This window comes from Vicugna pacos, chromosome X (genome assembly GCF_048564905.1).
Source record: "Vicugna pacos chromosome X, VicPac4, whole genome shotgun sequence".
NCBI classification, from domain to species: domain Eukaryota; kingdom Metazoa; phylum Chordata; class Mammalia; order Artiodactyla; family Camelidae; genus Vicugna; species Vicugna pacos.
Genome location: NC_133023.1, coordinates 63,791,162 through 63,818,969, shown reverse-complemented (window position 1 = coordinate 63,818,969; position 27,808 = coordinate 63,791,162). Strand labels below are relative to the sequence as shown.

Genomic DNA, 27,808 nt, shown 5'->3' with positions numbered 1-27,808 from the left:
TTAATTGGGGGAAACAGTATGTCTGCTTGTCTTTTCCAACTATAAATTTTATTTTTGAAATAAAGGTTATTGTCCCAGAGAATTCTGAAAATAGTTTTGTTTTCATACAGGTGAATATGACTTAAGTTTTAGTAAATATCAGTGAATATTGAGGTTTTTCTATAGGAATGAATATTGTCATATTGAAAACCTGGTACCTTGTTGAAGGTGGATGAGGTGGGAGTAATGGAATGTTCTCTTTTTAAAGGCCATTTCTGTGGACTGCATTGATTTTTAGGATATAATGATCTTTTTGACTCATTCAGATTCGTTTTATTTCCAGTTAACTTCAGACACAGCTTCATGATAAATTAATCATAAGATGGTATGAATAGAAAGTAACTAGTAACTGAGATGGCAGAGGAAAACTGTATTATCTTCCTCTGTGGAAAATCCTGAGAGTCATTTTGTCAATTTCAATTATCAGGATTCTGTCTTAATATTGGTATTAATAACTCTTAATAGCTTTTTTTTTGCTAAATGCACCTCTCCCTATATGTTAATGATGAGTCCATTACAGTTTTTTTTCCAATCCCCCATATTCTACATGCTTTTGAGGTAATATGGTGAATAGTGGTGCTATTTATTAAAATTGGGAACCCTGGAGGAAAATAGATTTATATGCGTGTTTGTGTGTGTGATGGGGGAATCACTAATTTGTTTTTGTATTGGTTATTTTTGAGAGACATGTGAGATGAGCAAGTAGAAATTTCAAGTAGGCAGTTGGTTATATGGATCAAGAGCTCAGAAGAGTAGTATCTGAGTAAATGTGAGTCAAGTCAGTAAATTAGCTATCTGGGGAAAGAATGTGGAGCAAAGATGAGAAGGGGACCCAAGTCCATTTCCTGAGAATCTACAGTGTTTCAAGGATACTGAAAAGAGCAAAGAAATTGGAGTAAAAGTTTGATACCACAAAGACTCAAATAGGAGAGAGTGGTTAGTCAAATGCAATATGCTGCATCAAGATCAGGTAAGATAAGAACATCATTAGTGACTTTATTTGTTCTTGTTGAGTTTTTAAGAAGAAAGATGCTAGTCAAATAAATGATGCTGGGTGAGTTACTCTTTAAGTTTATTTTTAAATTTACATACAGTAAAATTAACTCTATTTCATGGAACTTTCTGAGGTTAGACAAATGCATAGAGTTGTGCATCTCTACCACAATCAAGGTACATATATTAGTCCCATCTTCCTCCCCCCAAAAATTCCCATTGCAGCTTACACCTAGACTTAACCTCTGGCAACTGCTAACCCCTTCTCCATACCTTTTAGTTTTACCTTTTCTAGGATGTCATATAAATGGAATCATATAATATATAGCCTTTTGAGGTTGTTTTTTTCCCACTTACTATATAATGTATTTGAGATTTGTCCATGTTGTTGAATATATCAATAGACCATTCCTTTTCATTGCTGAGTAGTATTCTCCTTCCTCTGTCCACCTCCCCTGGAAACCAGTGATATAAATTCTTTCTCTATAGGCTTGCATTTTTCAGAGTGTCATATATATGTAGTCATACAATATTTAGCCTTTTGGGTTTGGATTCTTTCAGTCAGCAAAATGCATTTAAATTTTATCCAGGTTATTACAAGTATCAATAGTCTTTTCCTTTTTATTGGTGAGTAATATTCTATTTTTTTCCATGTTGAAGAACATCTGGAGTGTTTCCAAAAAACAATTATGAACAAAGCTGCTATACGTTTTCATGTATAGACTTTTGTGTTAACATAAGTTTTCATTTATCTCAGGTAAATAGTCTTCTGCTGTTTTCTGACCTCCATGATTTCTCATGAGAAATCTGTAGTTACTCAATTTGATATTCATGTAATGTGTTTTTTTTCTCACTGCTTTTAAGACTTCTTCCTTTTTTTCTTTTGAGTTAGAGTAGTTTTAATTAAGATATGTTTTGGGGTGGCTTTCTTTAATTTTATCCTTTTTGAGTTTCACTCTGCTTCTTGAAACTATAAATTTATATCTTTTACCAAATTTGGGAAATTCTCAACCATTTTTTAAAAAGAGCTTTATTGAAACATAATTCACATACCACATAATTCACTCATTTAAAATGTACAGTCTAGTAGTTTTAGTGTACAGTATTCACAGATATGTACAACCATCACCACAGTCAATTTTAGAACTTTTTTGTCACATCAAAAAGAAACCATTTACCCTTTAGCTATCACCCCCATATCCCCATTCCTCAGTTCTAAAAAACTACTGATTTACTTTCTGGCTGTACAGATTTCCCTCTTCTAAACATTTTCTTTGATGGAATTGCCATTATTTATTTAAGTGATTTTTTTTTCTGTACTACTCTTTTCTTTTTATGGAATATAAATGATATAGATTTGAGATATTCTGATAACTGTTCTGCATGTATTTGAGGCTCTGTTTATTTGCTCTTAATCATTTTCACTCTCTTCTTCATATTGGTTAATTTCTATTGGTCTATCTTCAAGTCTACTATTTCCTCTGTCGTCTCCATTCTTTTATTGAGCCATCAAGTAATTTTTTTAAAAAAAATCATACATCATAATTTTTAAAAAGTTCTAAAATTATTTACATTTGCTTATTTTTATAGTTTCTTTTTCTCTGCTTAGAACTTTATATCTTCCAATTCAAGTGTATTTGGTTTTACCCAAAAGAGCTTAGTTATAATAGCTGCTCAAAGTCTTTGTCAGATATTTTAACATTGGAGTTATCCTGAAATTGATAGCTGTTGATTTTGATTGTATCAGAGACAATCTACATAGTTAGGTTGAGACTTTAAAGTTTTACCTTACCCTCTCCAGATGATGGTTCCAATGTTAATTATGTTTTCGGAGTGTTTGGGTCATCACCCTACAGGTATCACTCAGTGTCTGTGCTAATTCAGTGGTTAGTCTGAGACTTGAGCAGTGGTTGATATTGCAGCTCAATTTTGTTAGACTTCTTTGGTTCTGTTCCACACATGTGCAGTTTGTTGTTGAGACCAGTACTTGTATATATTCATACACAGAATGATGGTCTCTCCTTCTCCCATTCTATCTTCTCCATGTTTTCTTCTGTGGACTCTCCTGTTTCCATGGATTTTTTATTCTTGTTCCTCTGACCAGAAATTTGAGTTTCTCTCAAAGTCTTGGCCTTTCATGCTGTTACTTAGCTTTGCATCAGTGGGACTGTCTTGGTGAACAGAAGGAGAGAGCTGAAAAAAAAACAGGGATTATTACACACTATTCTTATATGGGCCTCTTTTTTCTGGTTCCTTTGATGAGAGAGGTTTTCTCTTGACTGGGGCTTGACTTGGAGCAGGAATGGTAGTCAAAAAAGGGGAAAAAGAGTGGGGGAAAAAGGAAAAATTAGGGTTTTCCTCATGCTCACCAAATGTGCATCTTTTTCTGGTCCTCTGTTCAGAAAGTGGGATTTCTCTTGGAAATTTTGTTTGTACAGGATTTCCGTGACTCAGGCCTCTCCTTGGGTCAAAATCAAGAGCTAAAAGTGGAAAATAAACCCAAGAAATAGGTATTATTCACATTTTTAGATTGAGACTTTCAAGTTTATCTCCTTCCCTAATCTGCTTGATATTATTTAATTTTCAGAGTCCTCAGGTAGTCACTTTTTGTATTTTCTCCAAATTTTATAGTTAATAATCAGAGGAGAGAGAGTTTTATTCCATCTTGGCTGTCACCAGAAGCTCTGTTTAACTTACTTTCATCTTCTCTCTTTCTGTGTTTTTTTCCTTATTTTTTAAAACTATTTTTGTGAACTCTTATAAATAGGCAGTGGTAAAATTTATTTTTTTAGACCATCTTGCTGTTGCTTAATTTTTAAACATCTTAGATCAGTGGTTAGCTGACTTTTTCTGTAAAGGGCCAAATAGTAAATATTTTAGGCTTTGCAGACATAGGATCTCTGTCAGCTGTTAACTCTGCTGTTGAAGTGAGAAAGCAGCCATAGATCATATGGGAACAAATGAATATGTCTGTATTCCAGTAAAATTTTATTTACAAAAGCAGTGGGCCAGATTTGGCCCATGGTCCACAGCTTGTAGACCATTGATCTAAGTCCTCTTTCCTGAGGTACTACTTGAAGAGTGTTATTACCCATGAAGCTTTGTATGTTGAAATAATTTCGTTTCCATGGTCACTTATATTTTTCTCCTATAGTTTATTATTATGTAGAAAAAGTAAAAATTTAATTGAACTGAATGAAAGAAAAGGAATTCACAACAGTGCAATTATATAGAATTTTTCCCATCCTAACTTGCTTTGAATATATCCCCACAATAAATTTCTTCTGTGGCATTTTTTCCCTGACTTATAAATATTTGGTTGGGGACAATCCTAATGCAAGTGTACAGGTCATATGTTTAGTATATGTTCATTCATCGTCGCAAAGCTCTAAACAATATGAAATGAAACACATAGCTCTGAAATTCAAGGATTCTCAAAGACAATCTGGAAATCATATTAATAATGTTCTTTTTCTAAGTACATTCTATGTGTCCTTTGTCCTTTTGTGTTTCAGTAAGTGTGGATCTTGTTAAACTGTAAAGGGCAATGCCTAGGGTTATATTTTTCTTTGTTATTACTTTTGTTCTAGTACTCTCGAACTTCAGTTTTTGAATAATATTTTTCAGGTGAATGGTCTTAAAATGGTTGATGAGCCAATGGCAGAAGGAGAAGCAGATTCTTGCCAAGTAAGTAATTAAGTTAGCTTATTAAGCTACATTTTTTTGAAATATAAGAAAAGAGAATAATAGGCAAGGAGAAAATCTTCTGTGAATTAAAGAAATGTATTCAGGTAAGTTAATAAGAAAATCCAATGATTGATAAAACAGCAACAGTTCAAAATACAGGATAGATTTTCCTGCTAGAAACTCTTTTTTAATTATAATTTTAATTTTTTAAATATTTTTGAATGTGTGTATATATATATGTGTATATATATATACACATATATATATACATAATTTTATTGCGGTATAGTCAGTTTACAATATTGTGTCAGTTTCTGGTGTATAGCATAATGCCTCAGTCATACATGAACATACATATATTCATTTTCATATTCTTTTTCATCATAAGTTACTACAAGATACTGAAAATAGTTCCCTGTGGTATACAGTAGAAACTTGTTATTTATCTATTTTATATATATTAGTTAGTATCTGCAGATCTTGAACTTCCAATTTATCCCTTCCCACCTCCTTCTCCCTCTGGTAACTATAAATTTGTTTTCTATGTCTCAGAGTCTGTTTCTGTTTTGTAAATAAGTTCGTTTGTCTTTTTTATTTTTTTTTAGATTCCACATATGACTGATATCATATGGTATTTTTCTTTCTCTTTGTGGCTTACTTCACTTAGAATGTGACAATCTCCAGGTCCATCCATGTTGCTGCAAGTGGCATTATTTTATTCTTTTTTATGACTGACTAATATTCCATTGTATAGATATACCACTGCTGCTTTATCCAGTCATCTGTTGATGGACATTTAGGTTGTTTCCATGTCTTGGCTATTGTATATAGTGCTGCTATGAACACTGGGGTGCATGTATCTTTTTGAATTAAGGTTCTCTCTGGATAATGCCCAAGAGTGGGCTTGCTGGATCATATGGTAAGTCTGTTTTCAGTCTTCTGGGGAATCTCCATCCTGTTTTCCAAACTGGCTACACCAAACTACGTTCCCTCCAACAGCAGAGGAGGGTTCCCTTTTCTCCACACCCTCTCCAGCATTTATTGTTTGTGGAATTTTGAATGATGACCATTCTGACTGGTATGAGATGATACCTCATTGTAGTTTTTTTTTTAACATTTTTTACTGATTTATAATCATTTTATAATGTTGTGTCAAATTCCAGTGTTCAGCACAATCTTTCAGTCATTCATGGACATATACACACTCATTGTCACATTTTTTTCTATGTGAGTTATCATAACATTTTGTGTATATTTCCCTGTGCTATACAGTGTAATCTTGTTTATCTATTCTACAATTTTGAAATCCCAGTCTATCCCTTCCCACCCTCTACCCCCCTGGTAACCACAAGTCTGTATTCTCTGTCCATGAGTCTTTAGATTCCACATATGAGCGATCTCATATGGTATTTTTCTTTCTCTTTCTGGCTTACTTCACTTAGAATGACATTCTCTAGGAGCATCCATGTTGCTGCAAATGGCATTATGTTGTCGGTTTTTATGGCTGAGTAGTATTCCATTGTATAAATATACCACTTCCTCTTTATCCAGTCACCTATTGATGGACATTTAGGCTGTTTCCATGTTTTGGCTCTAGTAAATAGTGCTGCTATGAACATTGGGGTGCAGGTTTCATCCTGAAGTAGATTTCCTTCTGGATACAAGCCCAGGAGTGGGATTCCTGGGTCATATGGTAAGTCTATTCCTAGTCTTTTGAGGAATCTCCACACTGTTTTCCATAGTGGCTGCACCAAACTGCATTCCCACCAGCAGTGTAGGAGGGTTCCCCTTTCTCCACGGCCTCTCCAGCATTTGTCATTTGTGGTTGTTTGAATGACGGCCATTCTGAATGATGTGAGGTGATACCTCATTGTAGTTTTGATTTGCATTTCTCTGATAATTAGTGATATTGAGCATTTTTTCATGTGCTTTTTGATCATTTGTATGTCTTCCTTGGAGAATTGCTTGTTTAGGTCTTCTGCCCAATTTTGGATTGGGTTGTTTATTTTTTTCTTATTGAGTCGTATGAGCTGCTTATATATTTTGGAGATCAAGCCTTTGTCGGTTTCACTTGCAAAAATTTTCTCCCATTCCGTAGGTTTTCTTCTTGTTTTAGTTCTGGTTTCCTTTGCTCTGCAGAAGCTTGTAAGTTTCATTAGGTCCCATTTGTTTATTCTTGCTTTTATTTCTTCTAGGAGAAAATTTTTGAAATGTATGTCAGATAATGTTTTGCCTATGTTTTCCTCTAGGAGGTTTATTGTCTCTTGTCTTATGTTTAAATCTTTAATCCATTTTGAGTTGATTTTTGTATATGGTGTAAGGGTGTGTTCTAGCTTCATTGTTTTACATGCTGCTGTCCAGTTTTCCCAGCACCATTTGCTGAAGAGGATCTCTTTATTCCATTGTATATTCTTGCCTCCTTTGTCGAAGATTAGTTGACCAAAGGTTTGTGGGTTCATTTCTGGGCTCTCTATTCTGTTCCATTGGTCCATATGTCTGTTTTCGTACCAATACCATGCTGTCTTGATGACTGTAGCTCTATAGTATTGTCTGAAGTTTGGGAGAGTTATTCCTTCAGCCTCTTTCTTTCTCTTCAGTAATGCTTTAGCAATTCTAGGTCTTTGATGGTTCCATATAAATTTTATTATGATTTGTTCTAGTTCTGTGAAATATGTCCTGGGTACTTGGATAGGGATTGCATTAAATCTGTAGATTGCCTTGGGCAGTGTGACTATTTTAACAATATTGATTCTCCCAATCCAAGAGCATGGAATATCTTTCCATTTTTTAAAGTCTTCTTTAATTTCCTTCATCAGTGGTTTATAGTTTTCTGTGTATAATTCTTTCACCTCCTTGGTTAGATTTATTCCCAGATATTTCATTACTTTGGGTGCTATTTTAAAGGGGACTGTCTCTTTGCTTTATTTTTCTGTTGATTTATCATTAGTGTAAAGAAATGCAACTGATTTTTGAACATTAATTTTGTAACCTGCTACCTTGCTGAATTCATCAATCAGCTCTAGTAGCTTTTGTGTGGACCTTTTAGGTTTTCTATATATAGTAACATGTCGTCAGTATATAATGACTTTTACCACTTCTTTCCAATTTGGATCCCTTTTATTTCTTTCTCTTGCCTGACTGCTGTGGCTAGGACTTCCAGGACTATGTTGAATAGGAGTGGTGATAGTGGGCATCCTTGTCTTGTCCCAGATTTTAGTGGGAAGCTTTTGAGTTTTTCACTGTTGAGAACTATGCTGGCTGTAGGTTTGTCATATATAGCTTTTATTATGTTGAGATATGTTCCCTCTATACCCACTTTGGCGAGAGTTTTTATCATAAATGGGTGTTGAATTTTATCAAATGCTTTTTCAGCATCGATTGAGATGATCATGTGGTTTTTGTCCTTTCTCTTGTTGATGTGATGTATTACATTGATTGATTTGCGTATGTTGAACCAGCCTTGTGTCCCTGGGATGAACCCCACTTGGTCATGATGTATAATCTTTTTTATGTGTTGTTGGATTCTATTTGCTAAAATTTTGGTGAGGATTTTGGCGTCCATGTTCATCAGTGATATTGGCCTATAATTCTCTTTTTTTGTAGTGTCTTTGCCTGGTTTTGGTATTAGGGTGATGGTGGCTTCATAGAATGAGTTTGGGAGTATTCCCTCCTTTTCAATCGTCTGGAAGAGTTTGAGAAAGACTGGTGTGACCTCTTCTTTGTATGTTTGGTAGAATTCCCCGGTGAAGCCGTCTGATCCTGGACTTTTATTTGTAGGGAGGTTTTTAATTGCTATTTCTATTTCCTTTCTAGTGATCGGATTGTTCAAGTGTTCAGTTTCTTCTTGATTCAGTTTTGGTGGACAGTATGTTTCCAGAAACTTGTCCATCTCCTCTAGGTTATCCAGTTTGGTTCCATATAGTTTTTCATAATATTCTCGTATGATATTCTGTATTTCTATTTTGTTTGTTGTAATTTCTCCATTTTCCTTTCTTATTTTGCTAATTTGTGCTATCTCTTTTTTCTTCTTTGTGAGTTTGGCCAATGGTTTGTCGAGTTTATTTACTTTTTCAAAAACCAGCTTTTGGTTTGGTTGATTTTTTCTATGGTCTTGTTAAACTCTATTGTATTTAATTCCTCTCTGATCTTTATTATTTCCTTCCTTCTGCTGCTTTTTGGGGCTTTTTGTTCTTCTTTTTCTAATTGATTCAGGTGGTAGGTTAACTTGTTTATTTGAGATTGTTCTTCTTTTTTGAGGAAGGCCTGCATCGCTGTAAACTTCCCTCTTAGCACTGCCTTTGCTGTGTCCCATAGGTTTTGAGTGGTTGTGCTTTCATTATCATTTGTCTCAAGGTATTTTTTAATTTCAGCTTTGATTTCCTCATTGATCCATTGTTTTTTCAATAACATATTGTTTAATCTCCATGCTTTCCTTTTTTTCTCCTTTGTTTCTCTGTTGTTGATTTCCATTTTCATGGCATTGTGGTCAGTAAAGATGCTTGAGATAATTTCTATCTTCTTAAATTTGTTGAGGTTTCTTTTGTGTCCAAGTACATGATCGATCCTGGAAAATGTTCCATGTGCACTTGAAAAGAATGTATATTCTATTTTTGGGGGGTGTAATGGTCTGAAAATATCCACCAAATCTCGTTTTTCTATTGTAGTATTTAATTTCTCTGTTGCCTTGTTTATTTTCTGTCTGGAAGATCTGTCTAGTGATGTTAATGCAGTGTTAAAATCTCCAACTATGATTGTATTCCCATCAGTATCCCCCTTTATCTGTGTTAGTAATTCTTGTATGTACTTAGGTGCTCCTATATTGGGTGCATATATATTAAGGAGTGTAATATCTTCATCTTGTATCACTCCTTTAATCATTATAAAATGTCCCTCTTTATCTTTCTTTATGGCCTTTGTTTTAAAGTCTATTTTGTCTGAAATCAGTACTGCAACACCTGCTTTTTTGGCTTTTCCATTTGCATGGAATATCCTTTTCCATCCTTTCACTCTGAATCTATATGTGTCCTTCTCCCTAAAGTGGGTCTCTTGTATGCAGCATATTGAAGGTTCTTGCTTTATTATCCAGTCTCCCACTCTATGTCTTTTGACAGGAGCATTTAGTCCATTAACATTTACAGTAATTAATGATAGATGTGTGTTTATTGCCATTTTGAACTTATCTTTGCAGTTGAATTGGTATATCCTCTTTGTTCCTTTCTTCTTCCTTTTGTGGTTTGGTAATTTTCCTTTGTATTATCATGGATTTTATTTAATTTTTGTGACTCCCTTGTAAATTTTTGACTTGTGGTTAACTTTTTTTGTAAATCTATTAACCTATACCTGTTTTTATTAAACTGATAATAACATGATCTCAAACCCATCCTACTGTTAAAAAAATTTAAAAAAGAAAGAAAAAAAAATTCTATATTTCCCTGCCTCCCTCTCCCACTCTCAGTGATTTGTATGTCTTCTTTCATAATTTCGTGTTTTCTTTATTTGTAATTCATGAGTTATCACCTTTCCAGTTGTGAGTTTCTCATTTCTGTAGCATCCTGCTGCTTTTCTATTTAGATTAGCCCTTTGAATATTTCTTTTAGCAAGGGTTTAGTGTTGCTAAACTCCTGCAGCTTTTTTTTGTCTGTGAAACTGTTTATTTCTCCTTCTATCCTAAAGGATAGCCTTGCTGGATAAAGTATCCTAGGCTGCATCTTTTTTTCATTCAGGGCTTTGAATATATCTTGCCACTCCCTTCTGGCCTGTAGTGATTGTGTAGAGAAATCAGCTGAGAGCCTTATGGGGGTTCCCTTGTAAGTCACTCTTTGCTTTTCTCTTGCTGCCTTTAGAATCATTTCTTTATCCTTTACTCTGGCTATCTTCATTATGATATGTCTTGTTGTGGGTCTATTTGGATTCTTCCTGTTTGGGACCCTCTGAGCTTCCTGTACTTGGATATCTGATTCCTTCTTTAAGTTTGGGAAATTTTCAGTCATGATTTCTTCAAAAACCTTTTCAATCCCCTTTGATCCTTCTTCCCCTTCTGGGACCCCTATAATGCGAAGATTGGGACGCTTTATATTATCCCATAGGTCCCTTATGCTATTATCATTATTTTTTATTTGCTTATCTTGTAGTTCTTCTGAATGTGTGCTTTCTCTTGCCCTGTCTTCTAGATCACTAATTCATTCCTCTGCTTTATCTAGTCGGCTTTGCACAGCTATTAGATCATTCCTCATCTTGTCAATGAGTTTACCCTTTCTACTTGGCTCTTCTTTATAGCTTCAATTTCATTTCTGACATATTTTATATCTCTAAACACTATCTCTTTTAATTCCTTCTGCAATTTGATCACTCCTTTTTTGAAATCTTGATCTAGTAGGCTATCGATGTCTATTTCATTGATCTTTCTTTCAGGGGATTCCTCTTGTTCTTTTAATTGGGAAAGGTTTCTCTGCTTCTTCATCTTGCTCATACCTCTCTGGCACTGTGGTTTATGGGGTATCAGTTGTCTATTTTCGATCTTAAGGATTTTATCTATCTAATGCCTATTTAGGAATAGAACTTAGGAAAAAAAAGAAAAGAGAGAGAGATTTTTAAAAGAAGGGAGAAAGAGGGTTTGAAAACAGTGTATAATGAATAATAGAAGAGCGAGTTGAAGCAGAGTATTAATCGGGTTGAGACGTCCTTTTAAAACCTTTAAAAAAAAGGGGTAGGGAGATGAATAGATGTATTAGAAACCTGTGTCTAATCAATAACAGGACATCAAAACCCAAGAGAAATAGAAATGAATTAAGAAGTAAAAATTAAGAGAGTAATTGAAAATAGAACAGGTAAAAACATATTTAAAAAAAACAAAGAAAACAAAACAAAACAAAAAGGGGTTGTCGGTGTTTTCCTGGAGTGTGTGTGCTTTTAATGTGAAGTTCTTCTGTCTTCGTCCTGTTTTGGAAGCTCAGCTTGTTTTCATGGGACCTCCGTTGGCGCCCTCTTCTGTGCTGCTCCCAGCACCTGTCGGCAAGCAGATCGCTCCTCCTCCTAACACGGGGTCAGATGCAGCTCTCCTCTGCTGCGGGCGGGCGGGTCACTGCCCCTCTGGATGCCGCAGTCAGATGTTGCAGACTGGCCAGGCAGGAGGGCGGGTCGTGCCCCCTCCCAGCACCTCGGTCAGGGGCTGTGTTCCTGCCCGACAGGCGGGGGGCCGCTCTCCCTCTGCCTTGAGCCGCCTGTAGCTCCCCTGCTCTGTGTGGCTATGTGCTCCGCCCTGGTCTGAGCTCTGCCCTGGTCACGCTCCGTGGGTGGGCTCGGGGAAGACCAAGGGGCAGTCTGGTCCCTGCTCCGAGCCAAGACCCAGGTCCTTGCTTGTCTTTGTGGAGCAAGTTCTCTGAGGGGCCATGATGGAAGGATCCTATCTGCCCCGGGCTGTAGGCCCATCTCAGTCTGGCCCTTGAGGCTGCCGAGCCCTTCGGTGAGAATGCAGGTTTCGCCCCTGCCCCCGCCTGGGTGCTAAGTGCTGGAGAATATGGCGGCTGTGCCTGTGCCCCGCCTCTCTTCCCGTGAAAAGTTTCCGTGGGTTTTCAGAGATGGGGGTATGCACCCTTGCCCCGAGAGCACATCAACCTTGCTGTTTTATGGAGGGCCCAGTTTGTTCTGTCCTGTACACCCACAGCCACGGCGCCCAGCCCCTTGCAGTCCCCAGGAACTGCCTCCGTGCAGCAGCCCCTGTCCTCTGCCCGGCTTGTGCAGCCTGGTCCTGCCCGCCGCTGCCGTCCCGCGTCTCAGGCTGGGTGTCCGGGGGATGCTCTGTGCCCGTTTAACTTAGTTCTGTCAGACAAGGGCTGCTCTGTACAGATCCGAGTCTCGGAGGCTCCCCCTCCGTCCTGCTGGCCTCTCAGTTGGAGAGGGGAGACCCAGCGAGCGAGCGCCAGTCCTCCTTTGCCGCTCCCTCCCCGCGGGACCCGTCCAGCGCTGCTTTGCCTTTTTTTCTTTCTTTTTTCCTTTTCTCCTACCAGATTTTTGGCGTCTTTATCTTTTGAAGAGGGCGATGTTCTGTCAGAGTTCCGCAGGTGCTCTGGTTGGCTGAGTGAGTCTGTAGATGTGGATCTTGGTGTATTTGTGGGAGAGGGTGACTTACAAGCGTCCTTCTACTCCTCCATCTTGCCTCTTCTCTCTCATTGTAGTTTTGATTTGCATTTCTCTGATAATTAGAGATATTGAGCATTTTTTCAAATGCTTATTGGCTTTGGCATGTCTTCATTGGATAACTGCTTATTTATGTCTTCTGCCCATTTTTGAGTTCAATTGTTTGTTTTTTTAGTATTAAGTTATATGAGCTGTTTATATATTCTGGAAATTCAGCTCTTGTCAGTCTTATCTTTTACAAATATTTTCTCCCATTCTGTAGGTTACGTTTTGTTTTGCTTATGGTTTCCTTTGCTGTGCAAAAGCTTATAGGTTTAATTAGGCCCCATTTGTTAATTTTTGCTTCTATTTCTGTTGCCTGGGTAAACTGTCCTAGAACATTGCTGTGATTTATGTCAGGTAATGTTTTGCCTATGTTTTCTTCTAAGAAGTTTAGAGTATCTTGTCTAATGTTTATGTCATTAAGCCATTTTGAGTTTATTTTCGTGTATGGTGTGAGGGAGCGTTCTAACTTCATTGATTTACATGCAGCTGTCCAGTTTTCACAACACTATTTGTTGAAGAGACTGCTTTTTCTCCATCCTATGTTCTTGCCTCCTTTGTCAAAGGTTGATTGACCAAAAGTTTGTGGGTTTATTTCTGGGCTTTCTTTTCTGTTCCATTGATCCTTATGTCTGTTTTTGTATCGAAACCATGCTGTTTTGATTACCATAGCTATGTAGTATTGTCTGAAGTTTGGCAGAATTATTCCTCCAGATTAATTCTTTTTCTTCAGTATTGCTTTGGCAATTCTGAGTCTTTTGTGATTCCATATAAATTTTAGGATTATTTGTTCTAGTTCTGTGAAGAATGCCCTGGGTAATTTGCTAGAGATTGCATTAAATCTGTAGATTGCTTTGTGTAGTATGACCATTTTAACAATATTAATTCTTCCAATCCAAGAACATGGGGTATCTTTCAACTTTTTTTAAGTCATCTTTAATCTCCTGAATCAATGTTTTGTAGTTCTCTGCATATAAGTCTTTCACTATTTTGGTCATATTTATTCCTAAGTATTTAATTTTTTTAGATGCAATTTTAAAAGAGATTGTTTCCTTCCTTCCCTTTCCTGATATTTCATTGTTAATGTAAAGACATGCCACATATTTCTGCATGTTAATCTCATATCCTGCTGCCTAGCTGAATTTTTTTTATTAGCTCTAGTAGTTTTTGTGTGGCATCTTTGGGGTTTTCTATATATAGTATCATGTCACCTGCATATGATGACAATTTTACCTCTTTCCTTCCAATTTAGGTCCCTTTAATTTCTTATTCTTGTCTTATTCCTATGGCTAGGACTTCCAATACTATATGGAATAGGAGTGGGAAGAGTGGGCATCCTTGTCTTGTTCCAGATTTTAGTGGGAAAGCTTTCAACTTATCACTATTGAGTATTATGTTGACTGTAGGTTTGTCATTAATAGCTTTTATTAGGTTGAGATATGTTCCCTCTATACCCACTTTGGTAAGGGTTTTTATCATAAATGGGTGTCAAATTTTATTAAATGCTTTTTCTGTGTCTGTTGAGATGATCATGTGATTTTTGTCCTTTATCTTGTTGATGTGATGTATCATGTTGATTAATTTGCATATGTTGAACCATCCTTGTGTCCCCGGGATGAATACAACTTGATCATAGTGTATGATCTTTCTTATGTGCTGTGGGATTCTGTTTGCTAATATTTTATTGAGGATTTTGACATCTATGTTCATCAATGATATTGGCCTGTAGTTTTCTTTTTTGATAGTGTCTTTGTCTAACTTTAGTTTGAGGGTGAAGGTGGCTTCATAGAATGAGTTTGGGAATTTTCCCTCCTCTTCAGTTTTTGGAAGGTTTGAGAAGGACTGGTATGAGCTCTTCTTTATATATTTGATAGAATTCCCCAGTGAAGCCACCTGGTCCTGGACTTTTGTTTGCAGGGAGGTTTTTTATTGCTGATTCTATTTCACTTCTGGTGATTGATCTGTCCAAATGATCTATTTCTTCTTGATTCAGTCTTGGTGGGCTGTATGTTTCCAGAAACTTGTCCATCTCTCTAAGTTGTCCAATTTATTACCATACAGTTTTTCACAGTATTTTCTGATGATTTTTTTTAAATTTCTGTGGCATTTGTTTAATTTCTTTATTTTCATTTCTTATTTTATTTGTGTCCTCTCTCTTTTCTTATTGGTGATCTTAGCCAGAGGTGTGTCAATTTTGTTTTCTATTTCAGAAACCAACTCTTGGTTTGATTGACTTTTTCCTATTTTTTTTAAATCTCTGTTTTATTTATTTCCTCCTGGATCCTTATTATTTCTTTTCTTCTGCTGACTTTAGGTTATGCATGTTCTTTTAGGTGATAGGTTAGGTTGTTTATTTGAGATTCTTGTTTTTTGAGGAAGGAGGCCTGTATCGCTATGATCTTCCCTCTTAAGACTGCTTTTGCTGCATCCCATAGATTTTGTGTCATTTTGTTTTCATTGTCATTTCTCTCAAGGTATATTTTTAATTTCTCCTTTGACTTCATTGTTGACCCATTTTTTTTTAGTAGCATGTTGTTTAGTGTCCTTGCTGTCTTTTTTTCTCATTATTTTCCTGTGGTTGATTTCTAGTTTCATGCTATTGTGGTCAGAGAAGATGCTTGGATAATTTCTGTCCTCTTAAATTTGTTGAGGCTTCTTTTGTGCCCACGTACGTGGTCTATCCTAGAGAATATTTCATGAGCACTTGAAAAGAATGTATATTCTTTTGGGGGCATCCCAAAAATGTAAAGTCCGAAAAATATCCTAAAAATATCAACCAAGTCCAACTGTTTTATTGTGTCATTTAGTATCTCTGTTGCTTTATTGATTTTCTGTCTGGAAGACCTGTCCAATGATGTAAGTGGGGTGTTAAAGTCTCCTACTATAATTGTATTCCCATTAATTTCTCCCTTTATGTCTGTTAGTATTTGTTTTATATATTTAGGTGCTCCTGTATTGGGTGCATATATTTTAACAAGTGTAATATCTTCATCTTATATTGATTCCTTGGTCATTATATAGTGTCTTTCATTATCTCTCTTTATAGCCTTTGTTTTAAGGTCTATTTTGTCTCATATGAGTATTGCTATTCCCACTTTCTTGTCATTTCCATTTGCATGAAATAATCTTTTTCCATCCTCTCACTTTCAATCTATGTATGTCCTTCACTCTAAAGTGGGTCTCTTGTGGGCAGCATATTGTAGGCTTTTGTTTTATTATCCAATCTGTCACTCTGTGTCTTTTGCTTGGAGCATTTAGTCCATTGACATTTATAGTAATTATTGATAGATGTGTGTTTATTGACATTTTAAACTTTGTTTTCCAGGTAATTTTGTATTTTTTCTTTGTTCCTTTCTTTTCCTTTTTGTGGTTTGATTATTTTTTTTTGTATTAACTTGGTTTCTTTTTGGTTGTGACTTTTTTATGTCTTTGATTTGTGGTTACCCTGTTTTTCAAATATGTTAACCCCTTATTATATCTGTTTCCTTTAGACTGATAGTTATGTAGGCTCAAACACATCCTAAAAAGAATGAAGAAATAAGAATAAGAGAGAGGGAAAAAATCTGTATTTTCTTCCTCTCCTCTCCTACCTTTAATAATTTTGATGTCCTCTTTTACATTATCACGTTTAGTCTGTTCAACTCATTGTAGTTATTGCATTTCCAGTTATGTTTTTCTTCATTTCTTTAACATCCTGTTTCTTTTCTATTTAGAATAGACCTTTTCAATATTTCTTTTAGCATAGGTTTAGTATTGCTGAATTCTTCTAGTTTTTGCTTGTCTGTGAAATTCTTTATGTCTCCTTCTATTCTAAAGGATAATCTTGATGGATAGAGTATCCTATGTTGCATCTTTTTCCCATTCAGAATTTTGAATATATCTTGCCACTCCCATCTGACCTGAAGTGTTTGTGTTGAGAAATCAGCTGAAAGCCTAATGTGGGTTCCCTTGTAACTAACTCTTTGTTTTTCCTTTACTGCCTTTAGAATAATTTCTTTATCTTTAACGTTGGCCATCTTAATTATAATATGTCTTGATGTAGGTCTGTTTGGTATTTTCTTGTTTGGGACCCTCTGTGCCTCCTGTACTTGGATATCTGTTTCCTTCTTTAGGTTAGGAAAGTTTTCAGTCATGATTTCTTCAAATACCTTTTCAATTTCCTTTTCTCTTTCTTCTTCTTCTTGGACCCATATTATGCATAGTTTAGCACATTTATATTATCCCATAGGTCCCTTATGCTGCTTTCATTGGTTTTTATTTGCTTTTCTGTCTGCTGTTGTGACTGGGTGACTTCTGTTTTCCTAGTCACTTATTCATTCCTCTGCATTATCTAGTTTGCTTTTGACTGCCTTTATCTTGGCTCTTCTCTCAGCCACTGAGTTTTCTGTTTTTAACTGGCTCCTCTTTATAGTTTCAATTTTCTTTTTATAGTTTTCTGTCTCTATTCATAGTCTCTCTTATTTCCTTCAGTGCTTTTATCACCCCCTTTGAAGTCATGATCTGATAGTCTGTCGAGGTGTATTTTGTTCATTTTTTCAAGGGGCTTCTCCTGTACTTTTAATTGGGAGTGGTTCCTTTGCTTCTTCATTTTACTTATATTCCTTTGGCTCTATGGATTTAGGAGTATCAGTTATCTACTATGTTCTTAAAGGGCTGTTTTTCTTGTTTGTTTTTATTTAAAGTGGGAGCATTCCTGTGTAGACTGTGCGTGTCTGATAGTTTTGTTGCGAGGCTGTTCTTAGTATGGATGGTTGCCACATCTTTCTTCCATGTGTATTGACTCTCATCCCTTTGATGGGAGGCGTAGTTGGTGTTTTTGTGATCAGAGCCTGCCTTGATTGTTGTTGTTGAGCAAGGCCTCCTTTTTGGTTCTGTTGTCACAGCCTTGACATGGGCTGGTTCTGTTCCCCTGTTGCTGGGATAGAGGCTTCTAATCCCATTTGTGAGCTGCAGTGTATGGTAGGAAGGATTGGAGGGCTTCAGCTGGGAAGAAGAATTGCTGAGTATACCTCCGCAGGAGATATCCATTGGGAAGTCCCTTGTTGGTGTTGTCTGTCACTTGTTATGTGGGCTTACAGGGTACTCTTTGTTGAAGCTGCCTTTGTCCCCACCTTAGCTTGCAGAAATGTAAGCCACCTGCTCTTGTGTTCCTCAGTTTCTAGGATGCCAAGACCACCAGCGCAGATTTGCCAATATCAGGCTCTAAGACTTGCCATAGGGAGCTTGCAGTCACACACCTGAATCCGTGGTGTGCCAAAGGGTCAGTGCAGACCCCAGCCCCACCTCTGCATACAGTACAGTATGCTCGCCTTTTGTAAATACCCCTACTTGGCTCGCCGTGCACCAGAACTGCACTCACTGCCTGTTCATCCCAGAGGCTTAGGTTCACAATGGCACCAGAGGAGCAAATTCACCCTCTCTGCCTGGGGCTTTAAACAAATCTCAGTTCCACCTATGAAGTTGCTGTGCCCCTGGGTATGGATTCAGCTTTCAGCCCTACCTCTGTGCAGCAGTGATGGCTATGACCCAGCCCTACTTTTCTTCTCTGGAGAACAAACACACCAACAATGGGAGCCAAGAGGAGACGGTGACTGTGGGGAAGCTGTGTTGCACACCCATCCTCCCCACACACCATCAGTAGTACTTTTTTATGGGGGTCCCAGACTGTTCTGTTTTGCACACAGCCCCAGGGAGCACTCACATTTCCGTCCCGTCCCTTGAGGCTGCCTTGTGCCATGGGCCCCAGCCCTCTCCCTGGGCTTGTCATCGACCTCCAGCAGCCAGTCCTGGCTTGTCCCTGCTGCTTCATGTCTAGGTCTGAGGATCTCAGGGACCTGCTGTGCCAATTTCTCTTAGTAATGTCTCCCAAGTGGCTGCCACTTTCTCCTCTAAGCCTCAGAAGCTCGACTTCTGTCCCCACTGACCTCCTGGCTAGAGAGGGGGCATCCCAGCATGAGAGTGCCTTTTTTCCTTTGCTGCTCCTTCCCCACAGGACTGGTCTCTCACTGATTTTCTTTTCCTTTTCCTTTTCCTTTTCCTTTTCCTTCATTTTGTGAGAATCCTCCAGTATTTCAAAATGAGAGACACTCTTCTGGAGTTCAGTAGGTGTTCTGTGAGATTCAGTGGGTTTGTAGATGTAATTCTTGGTGTATTTGTAGGAGAGAGCAAGCTGTGAATTTCTCTACTCTGCCATCTTGGCACCTGCTCCCCCCCACCTAGAAATTCTTATACAGAAATTTGTCTTACAAAAAAAATTATCAGGTTAAAATTTACATGTCATGAAATTCAACTATTTTAAGTGTAATGGATGAAATTTTTATTGCCAGTATATGAGTAACTGGATTATTTCAATACAGAATCCTCTGAATTAAATAATATTGTCTTCAACTTTAGGGTATTAAGGACATCTAACGTGAAAATATTTAACTATAAGGATAACCTGAGGTCATTTAAAATCTGTTTTGCTTTCAAAAAGGATTGTATATAAATTACTTTAGAAATTTCTAAATAGTTTAAAAGACTGCTTAGCTATTATGCCATTCTGTTCAAGGCCAGTAATCCTAGTCTTTCATTTTACAATATCTTATTATACAGAAAAGTGTTCTTAAGGTTTTAGGGAGGATCTGACTAAAGTAAACATCCCCATTAATGTTGTTATTTTGGTTGTTATTTCTTTGGATATTTTCATAGAATTAGAGATTTTTAAGGCTAGAAGGAGCCTCAGAGATAGTATTCTGTAATATTTTCACTTTATCGATAAGTCTGCTGAGACTGGGAGAGTTTATGATTTATAGTAGGCCATAAAACTAACAAGTAGCAGAATCAAGACTTAATGACCCAGTGTGACTTACATTAGGTCAGCTGTGTATTGTGTAGACTCAGACTAGTAGAAAATAACCTTGGTGTCCTTTTTTTCCCCCTGAAACTGGTTCATAAGTGAATTTTTCTCAGGTAGGTATGGGCAGAGAGATTTAAATTGGATTTGTGCAAGACTCTTCTTTGAAATGTTCTATGTAAAAATCAGCTGTCTCTGCACATACTGATGATGTAGCAATAATCTCAGTTCTGATTAACAAGATGAGAGGTAAAATGTCATTTTAGCTTTTGCAATTTACTTAGTATTAATAACTTTTATGTTAATTTTGAGTACAATTAAATGTAAACTTGTATCAAAATCATCTAGAGCTTTATTTATACATTATATGGACTAAGGAATAGAAATATTTATGTCACTAGTTTATAAAAGACAAAAGAGTATTAGGAAATACAAAGGCACTGGGGAAGGGTGTGTTTCAGTGTTAATAAATTAGCATGGAAATGCCATGTCCCATACCACAGGAGGAAGAAAAAATGTGTGTGTGTATATATGTATGTGTACATGTGTAGCCAACATAAACACATAGACATACATGGAATTATTGTCAAATATTTACCTTTCTAATTTTAATAAAAAGTGAGTCAACAAGTATAGTTTTAATGGAAAGGCTGTAGAGGTACACAATGCTAGATGCTAATGTGATTTACATTAGGCTGGCAACTTCAGTGGCTAGAAAGAGGAATCTAAAGTTTTGGAGAATAAGGAACCTAGAATCACTTCCAAGGATTTGATTTAATTTATGACCTGAGTTATCTGGACTTAAAACATAATGTACTTTTGCTGTGTGATAGTTCAGATATTCATCTGTGTCAGTTAAGTGATATGGGTGATATGAAACATTAACTTCATAAATTTATATCCCCCTTTTTAATGTTTTCATATATAAGATTTTTTTTTTGGTTGTGGTTGCCTATTCCAATGTGATGCTGGCAGCTGTGTGTTTTCTTGTCATTGGCTTTTAAAAAAATAATAATGGTGGATTGTAGAGAGTGCTCTGTGATGCACAGATTCTTTAAACGGTGTTCTTTAAATCTGAAATTTAGGTATTGTCTGTGTGGCCTGATGCTGTTTTGTGATTGATTGATTTAGATAACTAATCTACCCCATCTCAATTATTGTATCTTTAGACTTTCATGGTCATTTGATTTCTTTCCTTCAGTTAAAACAAGCAATTAAATAAAATGCTTCCCACTTTCTATATATATCTAACATGATTAGCAAAACTGAATTATAATTAATATAATTTTAATATATCTAGATTTGTTATGAGGAATTATTCCATTTCTCAAGATAGCCTTCACATTTGTTAAGGTTAAGGTTCACATTTGTTAATAGGTCACTGATAAAAGATACCTGTCATTGTATTTCACCACCTAATCCCCTACTCCCAACTGTCCAGATTAGAAAAAAATATGTTGTTCTTCTTTAGTAGATGACTGACATGAGTTAGTTTTATACATTGTCAAAATAAGCATAATTGCCTTATATTTGGTAGCTTATGACCCATTTATATTTACTTCTAAAGTTCGAATGGAATGGTTATTATTCCCTGAAATAAAATACATATTTGAATGCTACTAATGTTTTAGGAATTTCAAAAGAGTATTCACTTAGTGATTAGATTTTGTTGATTTCATTAGTATAAGATCAGCAGTACATTTTGTCTCTAAATTGATATATATTTTTATTACCCAGAAATATAAGCCTTACATTTAACGGAAAATGTATGTTCAGAAAAAACAAAACTGATTTCCTGTTATTTTTAAGCCCTAAGTTTCTAATTTTAGAAACCATTCTTGACATATATCTCTCATAAGAAACCTTTAAAAAAATACTCTTTTACAAGTACATTTTATTTAAGTTTATGTGTAGCTGTAGTAGGGAGTATTTTAAATTGGAAGGCCTACTTCCTATATGGTGGATTTTTTCCTTCCTCTATCTCTTTCCATTTTGATGCACATTTAGCCTTGGTGTGCTTCAGTATTTTTCTTTCCTTTCAAAGTTGGTGCTTGCTTCTGCTTTTTATTCATTTATCCTTTTTTAAGGAAAAAAATTGGAACCCTTGCACTACAGATGATGTGAAACTCTTAGGTAAACAATTATTGTTCAACTAAATATTGATGGACAGCCACTATAAAGTGGAATTATATGCTGCACCATGAGGGATGCAAAGATTAATAGTATAAATAAGTTTAATAACTTTAATTTTATAGATGTTTTGTGGTTTTCAAAATTCTCAGTTGACTCTTCTCTAGTAAGAATAAACCAACCCAAGTGGAAACTAGTTTGCCACCCTCTTTGTTTTTCAGTCATCAGTACAAAATGATATAATTTTGCAAACCTAAGTATTCTGCAATTACTTTCCAATGTATGCATCATTTGATGTGTTTTGACGTTTACATTGTTTTTACTGTTAGCCTTCTTTCAAAGTATGCTGATGACTGGTATTGTTTTCAGTGACCCTGAATTATTCACTCCATGAGAAGGGTGCACCAAGATACTTTTCCAGATCTCTGCATGTATGTTTTAATAAATCTGTAGTTTAAATGCTTCTTGGGATTTCAGTGTGATCAAACTGGCTTATCTACCCACAAATAAAGCAAATGTTTGAACAGATGGATATTGCATTATTACATAAAAACAAAAATTTAGGCTTTTAAAAAAATCCCTCTTTTTTGTTTTGATGTGTTTTGGGAAGGTATCTACGCTTAGTTCCACAGTCTTATGAAATTATAATGGAGTTATATAGTATGGATTCCTAATAGATTGTCATCAACTCTTTTTTCATCTGTCTAAGAGATGATTTCTTCCTCCTAATCAAATCAATTGTCAAAAAATGGAGCAGTAGTGTATTTGGTAGTTCGTTTTGTACTTAATCAGTATGTTTTTCCAGTGTTAAAGCATTGTTAGCTCCCTGAATTAAAAAGATGATCACAGATTGTAGAGATTAGAGCATATTATTTTGGTTTTGGTTGAGTCTTCATAGGTTTTCTGTTTATCAGCAATTGCTGTGAAGTTCCAAAAATAGCTCATAATCATCCTTGCCTCAGATTTGTCATTTGATGTTGGAAAGAATAGTGGTCCCTATTTCAGAGTTATTAAATCTTCATTTTACAGTAGCAACTTTTTTTTTACACAGATCAGCTATAATTAGGTACTGTGTATAATTTTGCTAGGGCTGTCATAACTAAGTACCACATATTAAGTGACTTAAACAACAAATTTATTTTGTCACAATTCTAGAGGCTAGAATTGTGATCAAGTTTTTGGTAGGGTTGGTTTCTTCTGAGGCCTCTCTGCTTGTCTTGTAGATGGCTGTTTTCTCCCTGTGCCTTCACATGGTTTTCCCTCTGTATGTGTCTGTACCCTCATCTTTTCTTCTTATAAGAACACCAGTCATATTGAATTAGAGCCCACCCTATTGACCTAATTTTACCTTAATTACTTCTTTTAAAGGCCCTGTCTTCAAAGACAGTCACATTCTGAGGTACTGGGAGTTCGGACTTCAGCATATGAATTTGAGGGGACACGTTTCAGCCCATAATATATTGTGCACCTTTTTGTTTTATTAAATGACATGGTATTTCTGACATTTGCTATCCTCAAGTCCACATTTTATCTCTGTATCCCCAGTGTGTAGCATAGTGCCTGATACATAGCATGTACTTCATGAATGTTGTTGATTTTTTGAGTGAGTGAATAAAGAGAAAAGAGTATATTATGAGAAGATAAGGTGATACATCACAACTTTATTATACCAAGGTAGGAAAATTTTTTGGAAGATGATTGACTCTTAAAAATAAATGGATCACTGAGAAGTACATTACTACCTTGTTTTGAGCTAGATTGCTGCCATTCTCAAGCTTTTGGAATGGTGCAGAACCAGAAGAAAGTGAGGTGAGGGACGGAAGGAAGGTTGCAAGTGAGAAAAAAAGGAACATTTTAATAATAAGCATCAATAAATGTAGCCTTGGGGAAGCTGAAAAATATCAGGCAATAGATAAGAATGGGATAAGGAGCAGATGAAATAAGAAAGACCAATATTGGAAGTGATGATACAGGAGGGTGTCAGATAATTTGATGGTACAAAAGAGGTGGTAGCATACAAATACTAAAACACTTCTGTAATAAGTAGCTATTTGTGTGTGTATGTGTGTATATATTTGTGTACATATCTATCTATGTAACTATATGTATATATTTTAGAAGCACCTAAACAGTGTTTTCTAATTCTGGCCACGTATTAGAATCATCTGGGGACATTTAAAACAATACAAATGCCTGAGCTGCATCCTAGTTCTAATGAACCATAATCTTTGAGAGTGGGACCCAAACATATATACTAAATATTTATTCTATAAGTGATTTTTATTTGAAACTGGGGTATTATAAACTACTGTCTACTTAAAGGCAAACTAGCCATGATTCAGTAATATAATACATATAGTTGTTTGCCTAGGAATATATGCCTATAAAAGGAAGATGGCCAATCAATAAGTTAATATCAGCATTTTTTAAAGTACAGATTCTGGGGTTATTATGCTCTTCATTTGTGTTCAGTAAAACACATTGTAATAAAAATACTGATCCTGAATAAATCTGATCTGGAAAAATGTTTATATCCCTCATACTCTAAGGAAAAAAAGGCTTATATTATTAAATATAGATATATTGTCATCACAAAGTCACTTCTATTCAAAATTAACGTAATTCCATTATCAGGAATGAATCTCCTGTGTCCCTATTTCCTTTATATATTAAAAATAAATTCTGCATACATATTTTTCTGCTTTTAGAAGGTATTTAAAAATAATTTTGAGGTTTCTTATTGATTAATTTTACCTTTAAAACTCTTTCTTTCTATACTCAGTATTGCTAACTATTAGAGACATGCAAATCAAAATTACAGTGAGGTATCACCTAACACCTGTCAGAGTGGCCATTATTAGAAAGACTACAAATAATAAATGTTGGAGAGGGTGTGGAGAAGGAGGAACCCTCCTACAGTGTTGATGGGAATGTAAATTTGTGCAGCCACTATGAAGGACAGTATGGAGATTCCTTAAAAAACTAAAAATAGACTTACCATCAATCCCACTCCTGGGCATATATCCAGAAAACTATAATTCAGAAAGACACATGCAGCCCAGTGTTCACAGTAGCACTATTTATAATAGCTAATACATGGAAACAACCTAACTGTCCATCGACAGATGAATGGATAAAGAAGATGTGATATGTGTATGTCACACACACTCCCACACACACAATGGAATATTACTCAGCCATAAAAAAGAATGAAATAATGCCATTTGCAGCAACATGGATGGACCTAGAGATTACTATATTAAGTGAAGTAAGACAGAGAAAGACAAATGCCATATGATGTTGCTTTTATGTGGAATCTTAAAAAAAGATACAAATTTTATTTACAAACCAGAAATAGACTCATAGACATAGAAAACAAACTGGTTACCAGGGGAAAAAGGGGGAGGGGAAGGATGGATTAGGAGTTTGGGATTAATGGATACACATTACTGTATGTAGACTAGATAAACAACAGGGACTTAATGTATAGCACAGGGAACTATATTCAGTTTCTTGTAATGCACTGTAATGGAAAAGAATCTAAAAAATATATGTATATATATGTATAATTGCATTGCTTTACTGTACACATGAAACTAACATTCTAAATCGACTATACTTTAATAAAAATTAAAAATTAAAAATCTGTCTTTTTAAAAGTAAGTTTTTCTTCATTCCCTTTTAATGAAATTGTTTGGTTTTTTTTTGGCTATCTGCTCCCATAAGATCAAACAAGTATTGTGCTAATCATTAGGAATGCAGAGGTGAATGTGATATTACCTGGATACAGGAAGCTCACTGTCTAGTGGGAGAGAAAGCCAAGGTAATAAGTTGTTAGGGTACAGTGTAACAATATTCTATGGTAACTATCTCCTGGGGAAAGTTGTCATTTCTAATCTATAGCATTTTCATATTGGAAATTTTATAGAATAATGCTGCTGAAAATCAAGACATACTGCATTTTTAAAGGATGGGCATGTGTGGATTTTAATTAAGAAAAGAGGCATTGGACACCCATTTGCATTTGAAGACTTGCTTAGGGTTCAGTGAAACTAAGTAGAATACAGTTGTTTCCTGGCTCTAAACATTTTTTAAAAACTGATGTCATTATGACCCATGTTTATAATGATGATCTTAAACATGGCAGAAACTGAAGTGCCTTCTTAAACATAAAAGTACTGTATTGTGTTCAATATAATATCACAAACTTGGAAAGGACCTTAAAGAACCATGTAACATAATCTGTTTGCCATGTGAGAACACTGAAGTAGAGTGGTTTGTGATTTGGCTAAGGCTGCTTGGCTTATGCATGACAGAGCTAGGAGCAAAACTTAGTCTTTTGACTCTTCTACTAGCATTCTTTCCACTGGAGAAAACTTCCAGTTAGTATGATTTTGTTATATTCCATGCTTTGAAGATCATTACTACATTCATAATATGTGGTGTAAAATCAGTTATCCACAATATTAATAATAGTATACAATTTGATGTTGCTTTTGGTGTACATATATTGTATTGCAAAGGTACATACAGATATGCCATACTTTAATTCCAAAACATCGGCTACAAAACAGATGAATTTGCATTTAAAAAGATACTTGACTTTTTAAGAAAAAGACCCCTTCAAAAGGGGAAACTCACTCTCATAGCTACTTAAAAGACTTGGTGACATACTATTTTGATATAATAGGAAACGTTCACAGACATACTTTCTTTTTTTCTGGACATACTTTCAGAAGTTATTCTTCATTTCTGATTGATTAGTATTCCTAATACCTAAAACTAAAATTCCTCTGCCAGATATCCCTCTTGAGAGAGTGAATATCTGACTGCCTATGTAACATGGAAGTTATTTTAGCTGCCATGAAGTCAAGCTTACTTAGGACCATGCTCTTGTCCATTTTTGGTCATAGTCATCATTGATTAATCAGTTAATTAATGGGTGAATTGATTGAGACCATTCTTGCTATCCAGACCAGAATTTATATGATATATTGGAAAGCTCCCATGGTATAGATTTTATATGTTATGTTTACATAAAATTATATAATAGGGGTGATGGTGGTAGTGTATCTCTATGTGTTAGAAGACTGGGGAAATGGGGATACTAGTAGCCTGAAAAACTCTAAGTTAATACTGAAGGAGTTAGGTATTAAATTATCTCTGATGTGATTTCTAAATGGAGCTAATCATAAGATGTTACAACTATATTTTACTGTTGCTTGGATTTCTTTTTACAGGATGAAGGAGTTGTTAAAGAAATCCCTATTACTCATCATGTTAAGGAAGGGTATGAGAAAGCAGATCCTGCGCAATTTGAATTGCTCAAAGTTCTTGGTCAGGGATCCTTTGGAAAGGTAATGAATGCTTTTTACCACATTTGTTTTTCTTCTAAACATTCAGCAAAAAAGTGTACACATAGGTAGAAATCTGATAAATGTGCCATTTCTAAACTTGTCAAAGGATACACACGGAGGCAGCTCTAATTTTACTCCTTTTTATTTCTGTTGTACTTTTAACCCCATTTCTTTATACTTCTCAATAATAATCAATATTTTCTAATCCCCTGGGATCACTGATTTCCCTAGGACAAAATATAGCTTGCTATTAATTAGCTGCCTAAATCAACATAGTTTGAGTTTTGTGAAGATGGTCTTTTCTCTGTTCACATGCTAGAATGATCTCAGCTTGCACTCTTTTGGTGATTTCATCTATATTCCTTAGCTCTATCACAGAATTCAGAATGTACCTATTAATTCATGTATGAATACATGGATTAATCTATCATCTGTTAAAGCAAGTATGTGTATAAAGTACAACAATGGTAAGTACTGGGTGATACATGGATTATGTGAAACTCCTGCCTTCAAAGGGCTTAAATTTCAAGAGAGAAAGCAAAATTCAGGAAGATAAACTGACATTCATTATTAAAATGGTTTATTAAGT

The 27,808-nt window shown here is 35.7% G+C and overlaps 1 protein-coding gene across 4 annotated transcripts in view; it reads left to right on the top strand.

Moving 5' to 3' along the window:
- RPS6KA6 (ribosomal protein S6 kinase A6) overlaps positions 1–27,808 on the top strand; it is a 128,218-nt gene that overhangs the window by 20,460 nt on the left and 79,950 nt on the right. For all 4 annotated transcript variants that reach the window (XM_072955839.1, XM_072955841.1, XM_006218540.4 and 1 more), the window contains 2 exons: positions 4,660–4,719; positions 27,103–27,219. In XM_072955839.1, coding sequence (XP_072811940.1) covers positions 4,660–4,719; positions 27,103–27,219 — 177 coding nt within the window. The remainder of the gene's footprint in view (positions 1–4,659; positions 4,720–27,102; positions 27,220–27,808) is intronic.